Source organism: Bubalus kerabau, chromosome 13 (assembly GCF_029407905.1).
Source record: "Bubalus kerabau isolate K-KA32 ecotype Philippines breed swamp buffalo chromosome 13, PCC_UOA_SB_1v2, whole genome shotgun sequence".
In the NCBI taxonomy this organism is placed as follows: domain Eukaryota; kingdom Metazoa; phylum Chordata; class Mammalia; order Artiodactyla; family Bovidae; genus Bubalus; species Bubalus kerabau.
In genome coordinates, this window is record NC_073636.1 from 59,205,333 (window position 1) to 59,216,946 (window position 11,614).

At 51.6% G+C, this 11,614-nt stretch overlaps 1 protein-coding gene across 1 annotated transcript; it reads right to left on the minus strand.

The window, feature by feature from the left end:
• Window positions 1-5,521: 5,521 nt before the first annotated feature.
• On the minus strand, window positions 5,522-11,323 carry PCK1 (phosphoenolpyruvate carboxykinase 1). The gene is made up of 9 exons (XM_055543190.1): window positions 11,087-11,323; window positions 10,045-10,226; window positions 9,112-9,315; window positions 8,815-9,002; window positions 8,419-8,581; window positions 7,578-7,802; window positions 7,358-7,489; window positions 6,858-6,953; window positions 5,522-6,505 (listed from the first exon to the last, which is right to left on the minus strand). The coding sequence occupies exons 1-9, from the start codon at window positions 11,308-11,310 to the stop codon at window positions 6,051-6,053; spliced, it is 1,869 nt and encodes a 622-aa protein (XP_055399165.1). The 5' UTR covers window positions 11,311-11,323; the 3' UTR covers window positions 5,522-6,050.
• Window positions 11,324-11,614: the final 291 nt, after the last annotated feature.

Consider the following 11,614-nt stretch of genomic DNA (forward strand, 5'->3'; position numbering starts at 1 on the left):
GAACCCTCCAGGAATCTTCATTTGAGTGACAGCCAAGGTCTTCCAGATGCTGGTTGGATGGCCCCAGAGCTGCCACAGAGTGGGTCCCCTCCCTCCCTGGGAGGTGTGAAGGCCCCACTGTGTAAGCTTCATGCCAAAGACAAAACCAGCAGCAAGTTGTGAGTTTCCGTGGGGGAACCAGGCTTTGGGTCAGGATGGGGGTGGAGGCAAGGGGACCTTGGGGGTGTGCTCATGAGTTTCCTGTTCCCCACTGTCCTTCCCTGGGTCTTGGCATTGGAAGATCTCAGCAGTACAGGAGGGGCAGTGGAACAGACAGGGAGCAAGGGGGCGTCCCAGGGGTGGCAGGTTGGAGTGGGAGAGACTTTCTGGGGGCAAGACAGGGCAGTCTTGTACAGCTGAGGAAACCCAGGCTCGGAGAGGAAGTATTTACACTGCACCCAGCGCCTACCGTTAGTCCCTTCTACAGGCTTCTGCTCCCAGGTAGGGCTGAGGGCTCTCCTGCCGGGGCTGGAGCCTCTGGGTCCAGGGCACCAGAGTCTCGCCCTCCCCTGTGGGGGTGACATGAGCCCCTCTTCCACTGTGAGAGCTTCCAATCCACTGTCAGAGGGGGCTGGGGCCCGTGACCCCCCAGACTCAGGGATCCTTCCCTCTGCTGAGGACCCCTCGACACCTGGAATCTGAGGTCTCAGCTCTGCCACCTGCTGGCCTCCATGAGTTCTGCAGGCTGCTGGTATGTTTCTCCTCTGCCAGTTGCTGTGATGACTTTGAGGGTGCTCACGATCATCTGAAACCAGGCCAGGCATTAAATGGCACTGAATCCCATAATGAATCAGCCCATCCTGTTTCCATTTCTCTGAATCCTCCTGATGCTCTCCAGGAGAGAAGCCCAAGAGGCTGCCTCCCAGGTGGCCACATTCCCCTTCGCCCCTGCCATTATCTCTCTTTGTGACATGGCAAACAAGGCCTTCATCTCGGAGCCTTGGCAGATAATTGGTTTCTAACACAAGACCAGACTTTTGTTTTTATTGTATTTATTCTTTGTGTTAATCACTTTATGGAGCTTCAATTCACATGCCATCAAATTTACCCACTTACAATGTACAATTTAATGGCTTTTATTATAATATATTCACAGGATTGTGCGACCTTCGCCACAATCCAATTTTAGAACAGTTTCATCAGCCCCCAAAGAAACCCTGCACCCATTAATGATTTCTCCCCAATCTCTCTCCCTGACCCTTGACCCCTGGAAACCACAAATGTTCTTCCTATATCTGTGGATCTGCCTATTCTGGATATTTCATATCAATGGAACCACATAACGTACTTGTCTTTTGTGGCTAGCTCCTTCTACTCAGGCTTTATGTTTATATGCTTACTTTAGTGAGGAATTCTGGGTTTAATTAACCATTGGGATGTAATATTTTCTTCTTCATTCACTCTAATGTATTGATCATTTGCTTAAGTTACCAGTTACCCAAGGAAGGTAGGATGTGCTTAGAACATTTGGAATACACAGTGCAAATCCTGTCTGAGAGGTGGGGTCCCATTGCTCTTGTTTCTCTGATTTGGGGAAATTTTCCCCTTTCTTCTCTTTTCAGAAGCCACTAAGCCCCTTGCTCCATCCTCTCTGACTTTTCTCCAAACCCTCGTTGCACAGACGAGAGACGGGGACCAGAGCAATATCTCCACAAACAAGCCGTTTGCCCCTCTGTTCAACAAACACAGAGGAACAGATGTGGCCTCGGCTTCTTCCAGCCATGCTGTCTGGAATCAGCATATACATCGAGTTTAATTATGCAATTAAAGTCATTTTCTTGAGCTGAACAAATATTTACAGCATATTTTGCTGAAAATGGCTTTGCCTGGAGAAAGGTTCTGCTGTTGGGCTGGCAGGTCTGGTGTGCGAATATTCACACATTTATATATCCTGTTACCAGGGGGCCACATGGTGATGAGCAGGTGGCAGACAAGCAGGTCCTCAAGAACAAATACGTCAGTGAAAAATGTGGCAGGTGTCAGCCAGGCCTGTATGTTCTGGGCCTCACCATGGTGTCACTGTGGGTCAGTAACGTCTGCTGTTCCTCCACGGCAGCCCTGAATCCCAGCTCTGCAGCATCAAAGAAACCTCTGGGCTGGGGCAGAGAGAACACAGAGCCTGAGAACAGCTGTGTGATAATCAGAACCATAGCCATCCTGCCCTGTGCTGTGATCCTGGGAGGTGATACTTAACAAAAACCCATGTAGAGCATCTCCCAGGGGTCCCACTGTGTTCAGCTTCCCATGCAAGAAAATGCAAGGCAAAATTTCCAAAATGCAGAAAAAGCCACTTTGTAAATTTTACTCCCTCTGAACTTTGTCTCCTTCTCAAGCCCCCAGTTTTCCCCTTGGAGGAAACTGGATCTCATTGCACTGCAATGAAGCCAGTGGACTCAAGGTTTTCTCAAGGGCTTCTTCTCCTCCTGCAGAGTTTTACAGTTTTCATCTGAATTCTGAGTTGGGGGGTGGTTGTGTAGCATCAGAACTTTGGGGTGGGGCTAGGACAGGAGTTATGTTCAAAATACTTAAAAGCCAGTGGGAGTGATGACCACCTAGAGATAATCCAGAGGTCAGATTTGGGAGCCCCCGCAGCTGTGTGGGAAGGTCTGGAGGTCCTGGGGGAGGACCTGGGATGGGTGATTTGGGGCCAGTCTGGGAGCTGGGGAGGGAGCTCCCCATCAGCCCATATAGGGGTGGGGGTTGGGTTTCAGCTTCTCACTTCCAGTCCCATTGTATTGAATGTCAGCCCAGAGTGGAGTGGAGCCCATTATACAGTTGAGGAAACTGAGGTTTCCAGAGTTGTGTGTCAACACCTGAGAATACCCTGCTACAGGGAAGGGGGGTAGTGACTCACACCCAGACCCTCCGAATCCCAGAAGCTGTGCAGAGCTGGCCTGCTCATTTCACGCTCCTTGGACTCTAGCAGGGGCATTATTACTATTAGGCCACACTGCAGGTCCGGGTGTCACTTCAGTGACACTGCTGGTCAAAGGCAGAGCTGGGAGCTGTCCAAGGTCACCAGTATTTACTACCTTCAAGGAAGGAAGCGGGCAGGAGGCTGGGGGCAGGCAGCCGGCCCTTTCCCATACATGACGGAACCCAGTCCCTGTTGCCGCAATCGCTGACAGTGAGGACAAAGCAGGGGTCACCGCCCTGGCAGGGCACAGCACCAGGAGCCTCCAGAGCCCATGCCTGTGGCCTTAGAACCCTGGAAGGTACATGTAGTGTGGCCCAGAGGTGGGGGGCAGCAGACCAGAGGCTCTGGGTTAGGCCGGGCTGAAGGAGAAAAGGGAGAAGGCCCCCAAGAGCCCCCTCCTCACCACCACCCCCCACTCCCCTGGATTCCCCTCAGATGCCCAGGTGAACATAGAGACAAGTTTGTTGTCCTGGTTCAATATGTGCTGTGTACCCACCTCATTCTGGTCTTTAACCCAGACCCCAGCAGGGCTCCGGGAACCCATGGAGGTCAGGGGGCAGCTGCTACACTGGATTCCAGTAGAGGACGTCAGTACCAAACTCTGTTGGTTTGGACTCACGTGTACCGTGGGGAGAGCTGATCAGGAACTGGGAGCCTGACTTCTCATTCTTACCCTGACCCTGAGCAAAGGGCCACTCTCAAGGCCTCAGTCTGATCACCTGCAAGTGGCCTTGGCCTTAGCTGACTTCCTGCCTTCGCTTGACAGCTCAGGCTCAACAATAGAACCTCAGCCATCAAGGTCCTGCTGCTACTGCTGCTAAGTCGCTTCAGTCGTGTCCGACTCTGTGAGACCCCATAGACAGCAGCCCACCAGGCTACCCCGTCCCTGGGATTCTCCAGGCAAGAACACTGGAGTGGGTTGCCATTTCCTTCTCCATCAAGGTCCTAGCGTCCCTATTATTGTGGGCTCAGCACAGAAACTAGGACTTGGAGGTGAGTGGAGCACAGCTGGCTCGGTTTGGGGAAACCAACTAAGGTACCAATGGCGAGAGCTGAGTCCTTTTCGTTCCCTGAAAATTCTTATTCTGTTTAAGACACTTCCTTCAAGCTGTCTCCCTGGCTTCCTAGGCCAGGTGGCAACACGGTCCTGTGTGAGTCTGCTGGCTGGGTGGGTGATTCTGTGCGCAGGGAACTGTGAGATGGACGGCTTTGCTCGAAAAGAGATGAAGCCTCTGAGAGCCTAGAACAGGATGCCAAAGTCTGGGGCCTGCATTTTGAAAATGGTGCCCCAGCTATATCCTGAAAGTGCCTCTCAGGGGTCCAAGGAACTTCCTCAGAGGCCCCCAGGGAGTAGAAAAAAGGAAAACAGGAGGCCTGGGTCCCGACACCTGCCCAGCCTCAGGTGGGCAGCCTCCCGTTCTGTCTTCCTTGGAAGTTGGGTTTCTGAGTCAGAGTAGCTGTCAAGCATGGGTTCTGCAGTGAAAAGGAAGAAACAAGTTTGAAAGCCACTGATTTAAATTAATACAGCAGATAGCACTTAATTCAGTTAAATGATTTTTCGCTGTCAGTGATTTTGCTATCAGAACATGACACTTTGCCAGCGGAGCCCCGTCGGCTCTCAGCTCCTTAAAGGGGAAGAAAACTCTGGTTATGGTTTGGCAGCCCTGAAGGACCCACCTGGCCTTGGTTTCCCCACCTATAACATCAGGTGGATCTCAGCTTGCCCATCCACATGGATCCCAGAAGAAACAGAGGACTTTAAGGGGACGGTGAGTCCATAAGCTGTGGAAGCAAGCAGAGCTGAGAAGAACTGACTTCCTGGTGTGTGCTGAGCAGGAGAGCTGGCCCAGAAAGGAGACTAGCAGCCAGAGAAAGCCTGGTGCATCTATGGAACACATGTGCCCGGTCCAGCATGTGGTCTGTTCAAACTGCCCGGAGGACCCAATAAACACTGGGGACAGAGGGACCAGAGGAGGGTGCAAGGCAGCCCACCTTGAGCCCATCAAAGGCATGATGCCCTGTATACAGAAGGTGCTCCATCAATGCCTTTTGCTGTTTTCTTCTGAAGGATATTTCTGTCTCCACTCTCCTCCCCAGTGGATGACAGTGAAGAAAAGAGTTGCTGAAAAGAGCATTTATTGACAAAAGTCTGTGAAATTGGACACAATATAATTCTTATGAAAGGCCTAACCCCCACACCCAAGGTTTTGTCAAAAAGCATGCTTTAAACCCTCCTGTTCCCCTTACCCAAGACCCACAATTTAAAGGTTTGTGGATGTTCAAGGGCACTAATGGATGGCTTCGAGTTAATTCAGAAAACCCAAAGCATGGTGCCGTGTCACCTCTGGGTGACAGTCTCTCTGCTCACACCTCCCCATCTGGCTCCCTCCACCCCCCAGCTCACCCCCTCCACCAGGGTGGTCCCACATTCTTTGGAAGGGATTCTATCACAGAAGGTTTCATCAGAGTCCCCTCTTCTTGGCTGTTCAGATAAGAAAAACCAGGCAAACAAATTCATCTTTTCTATAAAAGTTTATTTTGTGATTATTTTTTTTCCAAGAAGTGTTAGGGGAAAATGTTGAAATTATGTAAAGGTAAGGAACCATGGTATATAAAAATAATTTAGACACACATATTAATAAGAAAGCCACATTGCATTCTAGCAACAACTAGGAGGTAATCTTGCCCAAGATTTTTCCAAAGTCATTAAATACATTTTAGACAACAGTACAAGACACACACGCGTGTGCACACACACATATATACAGCTCAAGTGTCCTTTTTCTGGGCATCCTGGCTAACTGATACAGCTAAAGGGAAAAGACAAGACTGTCTGCTTGAGTGTCCCTAAGTTGAACAAGGGTGCATTGTATCATGAATGTTTGCTATTTCCTGGAGCCTGCTATTTCCCTCCCCAACCTCTTTAGTGACTAGCTTCAGTCTGCTATACGGCCTTAACTGAAAAATTAAGGGTTTCAATCAGCCCCTGGGTGCGCTCATTGCGGTGCTGCAGGCAGTGAGAATTCGGGAAGCGCCGTGTCTCCTGCTCCTGGTGCGTTGTATGGATTGGAGGTGGACAGTCAGGCGAACCTGATTACATCTGGCTGATTCTCTGCTTCAGGGCCAGGACCTGATTCTTGATCTCCGGGGGTAGATCGACGTTCACTTGCTCCTCAAGGTACTTCTGTATTTCCTCCACCTCCTCCTCCCAGAACTCCTTGGAGATGTGGAAGAGCTCCTTCACGTCGACATCCCCCAGGCCCCGGAGGTCCAGGGCATCCTCACTGGGGATGTAGCCGATGGGCGTGAGCTTGGCGCCGCCTTCCCCCGCCACACGGTTGAACATCCACTCCAGCACCCGGGAGTTCTCGCCAAAGCCGGGCCAGAGGAACCTGCCGGCCTTGTCCTTTCGGAACCAGTTGACATGGAAGATCTTGGGCAGCTTGGCTGCGGGGCGCTGGGCCATGCTGAGCCAGTGTGCCAGGTACTGGCCGAAGTTGTAGCCAAAGAAGGGGCGCATGGCGAAGGGGTCGTGCATGATGACTTTGCCTGTTAACAGGGGACTCTGTGGGTAAGTGAGGCCTCACAGGACTATGGGCACATTTACTGTTGACATGGCCCCCTGGCTTTCTGTACCTCTCTGCATATACAGAGAGAGACACGGGGAGACAGATAAAGAGACAGAGGGGCAACTGAGAGACAGAGATATAGAGACAGAAAGAGACAGAGAGACACAGAGATATAGAAACAGAGAGAGAGAGACAGAGAGACATAGAAACAGAGACAGAAAGAGACAGAGAAGCAGAGCAACAGAAAAACAGAAACACAGAGAGACGGGGAAACACAGAGACAGAGCTGTCACCGTCCCTTCTTGGTGGCCCCGGATCTTGGCCAGACTCACCCTTGTACTCCGCCGCTGCCGTGGCCTCAGATCTCATGGCTGCCCCCACAAACACACCGTGCTGCCAGCTGAGAGCCTCGTAGACCAGAGGGACACCTTTAGCAGGAGAAAGAAACTCTCCTTAGAGGCCTTGACCCCCAGCCCCCTCAGCCGCGACTCCGTCTCCTAAGTGGAAAGATGTGCTGTGTGTCGTCTCTCTTCTAAAGGGGCTGATGCTGGAGCACCAGAGCTAAGGGCGGACGCTGCCACGTCAGAGTCATGGCAGGAGGCCACGTGGCCAAAGTCAAACTAGGAGCCCCATCCCTGGACAAGGACCCAGGAATTTCAGTGACCAGAGACTAAGTTCTATGCCCGAGCTTGCTCATTACCCTGTTGTTTGTGAAAGGAAGCTCCGTATCCTCGACACCCTCCAACCAGGTCATGGAACGTGAGCCCTTGTAGTGACACGTCCCCCCGTAGTGACACACCCGTGTCCCAGCCCGATTGCCCAGGAGCCTCACCAACAGGCCGGCGCCCTCCAAAGATGATGCCCTCAATGGGCACGCCCTCTGGAGACTCCCAGTCAGGGTCAATGATGGGGCACTGGCTGGCCGGAGTGCAGAACCGTGAGTTGGGATGGGCACAAGGCTCCCCTACAGCAGCAAGGGAAGACAGGCCCTGAGCGTCTGGCCAAGCACACACACCCAAGGGCCGGGGTGCCAGGCTTCCTGGGGGGCTTACCATCCTTTGGGTCCCACTCCTTGCCCTTCCAGGAAATGAGCTTGATGCCTGAGGCCAGCGGCTGGTCAATGCCTTCCCAGTAAACACCCCCATCACTGGTCTCGGCCACATTGGTGAAGATGGTATTCTTCTGGATGGTCTTGATGGCGTTGGGATTTGTCCTCACAGAGGTTCCCGGAGCGACGCCAAAAAACCCATTCTCTGGATTGATGGCCCGCAAGTTACCTGGAAAGTTTTAAACCAAGGAGTGGAAGTGAGTACCAAGGGAAGCGTACCATCTTCTATCTTGCCAGGGTAATTTCTGCACCAAATTCTCAAGTCTTTATTTTTTCCCTCCTCCCCAGAATCTCTTTCTCTTGCCTCATGCCAGCATTATTAATCAACTTTGAATTTCTTACCAGTTTCCCATCAAACTATTTTAACCAACCCAGGTATCTCAGTGGTAAAGAATCTGCCTGTCAGTGCAGGAGATGTGGGTTCGATCCCTGGGTCAGGAAGATCCTCTGGAGAAGGAAATGGCAACCCACTCCAGTATCCTTGCCTGGGAAATCCCATGGACAGAGGAGCCTGGTGGGCTACAGTCCATGGTGTTGCAAAGAGTCAGACATGACTTAGCAACTAAACAAAATATAAACAAACAGTGATAGAAGGTCCCATTTCAATCCAGATTGGATATGAGATTAAAGAAAGCTGATGGAATACATATGTCCGAGCTTTTGCAAGAACTAACTGAATTTAAAAATCCAGACACTGTGGACTTGGGAGGATTTGGCATGTTTAAACCCTAAAACTTCACTCAGGTCCAATGATTATCATCAACACCTGGGCCTAAAAGAGTCACCTTGTTGGTCAAATTTCATCCAGGCGATATCATCACCCACACACTCTACTTTCCATCCCGGGAGAGTAGGGTTCATCATGGCCAGGTTGGTCTTCCCACAGGCGCTGGGAAACGCAGCCGCGAAGTACTTCTTCTGGCCCTTGGGGTTGGTGATGCCCAGAATCTGTTGGAGACAAGATTTCTCCTGAAGCACTTGGTTCCTTTCTGCCCCAGAGGTCCACGCCCTAGTCTAGGAGGGGGCCTGGAAGCCATTCATCGTTACTGATGGAATTCCCAGTGCCCTTGGAGCACTGGAACTCTGATGCCTACCAGGAATGCTAATGCAGTAGGGGTCTGCCACTTCCCCTCCTCTGCCCGACCCTCTGCTGCACACGTTTAGAATTCCCTGCATCTTACCAGCATGTGCTCTGCCAGCCACCCCTCCTCCTTGGCCAGCCGGCTGGCCATCCTGAGGGCAAAGCACTTCTTCCCAAGGAGCGAGTTCCCGCCGTACCCACTCCCAAAGGAGATGATTTCTCGGCGGTCGGGCAGGTGGGCGATGAGTGTGAGCTCGGGGTTACAGGCCCAGTTGTTAACCAAAGGCTCTGTGCAGGAGGACACGCCCACATGAGTGTGCCAGGTCCCCAATGGAGTTTAAGGGCAAGCTTTTTCTTTTTTTAATTCTGGCTTTTGATTTTGAAATAATGTGCTTACTTTTTAAAGGCAAAGGGCACCCCACGGAGTGGAGGCACTTGACGAACTCGCCGTCCCCCAGCGCTTCCAGGACGCTGGTGCCCATCCTCGTCATGATGCGCATGCTGGTCACCACGTAGGGCGAGTCTGTCAGCTCGATGCCAGTCTTGGACAGAGGAGAGCCCAGGGGCCCCATGCTGAACGGGATGACATACATGGTGCGACCTGTGGGGCCGGGAGGTGGGAGCTGGTGAGAAACAACCCCAGACTCACAGACAACCGCCATCTGTGACCCTTCTCATGATCCCCCTCTGACAGCATCACGTCTTGCTTGCCACCAGCCCCTTGATTGGAAGAGTCCACTGAGAGTCCTGTGAACTGCAAGGAGATTACTCCAGTCAATCCTAAAGGAAATCAACCCTGAATACTCATTGGAAGGACTGATGCTGAAGCTCTAATACTTTGGCCACCTGATGCGAAGAACCAACTCAATGCAAAAGACACTGGGAAAGATTGAAGGCAAAAGTAGAAAGAGGTGGCAGAGGATGAGATGGTTGGATGGCATCACCAACTCAATGGACAAGAGTTTGAGCAAAGTTTAGGAGATAGTGGTGGACAGAAGAGCCTGGCATGCTGCAGTCCATGGGGTTACAAAAAAGTCAGACACAACTTAGCAACTCAACAACACCAAATGAAAAGGTGGCCATAACAGCAAAATTAAAGAGTTTTCATAAATGTGCAGCTGGGTTCCACCAAGCTATCTTAAATTCACAAGTGTGGAAATTAGTCTATAAAACAAGAACTGAGATGTACGTTTTCAACATGTGGCCAGTTCTCATGTGGAATTTATAACTCTCTGAGCAATGGGAGTTCCTGGGACAATTACCAGTAGGACAGAGATGATAATAAAAGGTTTGCTGATATTGTACCCAGTCAAATAAATGTTTCACTCACCCTTCATGCACCCCGGAAATCGGACGTTGAATGCTTTCTCAAAATCCTCCTCGGACATCCAGCGGCCCAGCTGGCTGAGGCCGGTTTTGGGGACGGGCACCGTATCTCTTTGCTCTCGAGTGATGATGACTGTCTTGCTTTCAATTCTGGCCACATCCCTGGGGTCAGTGAGAGCCAACCAGCTGCAAAGAAAAAAAAATTAAAATACACAGATTAGGGGCTTCCCTAGTGGCTCAGTGGTAAACAATCCACCTTGCAATGCAAGGGACACAGGTTCGATTTCTGATCCAGGAAGATCCCACATGCCATGGAGCAACTAAGCCCTTTCACCACAACTGTTGAGCCTGAGCCTGTGTGTAAGATCCCGGGAGCCTCAACTACTGAAGCCCCTACACTCTAGAGCCCGTGCTCTGCAACAAGAGAAGCCACCACAATGAGAAGCCCTGGCACTGCAACTATAGAGTAGCCCCCACTTTCCGCAAGCAAAGAAAAGCCATCACAGCAATGAAGAACCTGCACAGCTAAAAATAAATAAGTAAATAAAAATTTAAAATACACAGGTGGGGATTAGAGAAGCACTGATATTCTGCATGGCATCTGCTCCCTAGGTTCCCTCAGCCATGGACCATTCAGGAAGGGACCAGTTTTCTCATCATCATGTTCTTCCCACACCTGGCAGGTACCAAGGGCACTAAGGATGCTGCATCAATGCAGACACAGCCACGTCCACTGCGACATAGTCAGAGGGACACTCACTAGACCAGGAATTCGTGTTTTAGGACAGGGCCTGTCTGACCTTCCCTTCAATCGGGGACCTGGTTTGCAAAGACAGTTTGCATGTGCCCCTTCACTGATGACTTGGGCTGCTCTGCAAACATTGTAAAATTAAGTCTACACAGTTCTGGCTCTTTTACTAAGCTTTTCACGAGTCTGCAAACCACACAGCCCCGTCCCGGCTCTGCTGAGGCCCTCGGCCCCCTTGTTCCACCTGCACCCTGGGTAGAGAGGAAGGCCGAATGCCGGGGGGCAGAGGCATGCTCACCAGTTGTCATACTTCTTCAGCCTCTTGATCACACCCTCCTCCTCCATGTGGCTCAGCAGCTGCCGGTTCTCCTCCTCAGAGCCATCGCAGATGTGGACTTGGTCGGGCCGGCACAGCTTGGCGCTGCTCTCCACAAACTCCCTCACGGCCTGGGGCAGGCTGTCCAGGGAGCCCCGGACGATTTTGGCTGAGTAGTTGAGGCCGTCTGAGAGCTGAGGAGGCATTTTTGCAGAGCTGGGCTGGGGGGCACGGATGCCGAGGTTCCCTGCAATAGAAAAAGCACAGACTTCCTGAACAAAGACAACCACGGACACCCTCAACTCTGCACACTTGGTCGGGGTCACCGTCGTGGCTGGGAGGAAAAAGAAAACCAGTTCCTGTTAGCACTGAAGTCTGTTAGAAATGTATGTGAACAGGCTTGCCTACCTTTCTTCTCTTTGGACGATCAGGTCAGAGGCCAAAGGGTCCCTTGCAGGGCTCTTCCCTCGGGTGAGCGTGCGTTCCCAGTGGGAAGGCCCTGTTTGGGGT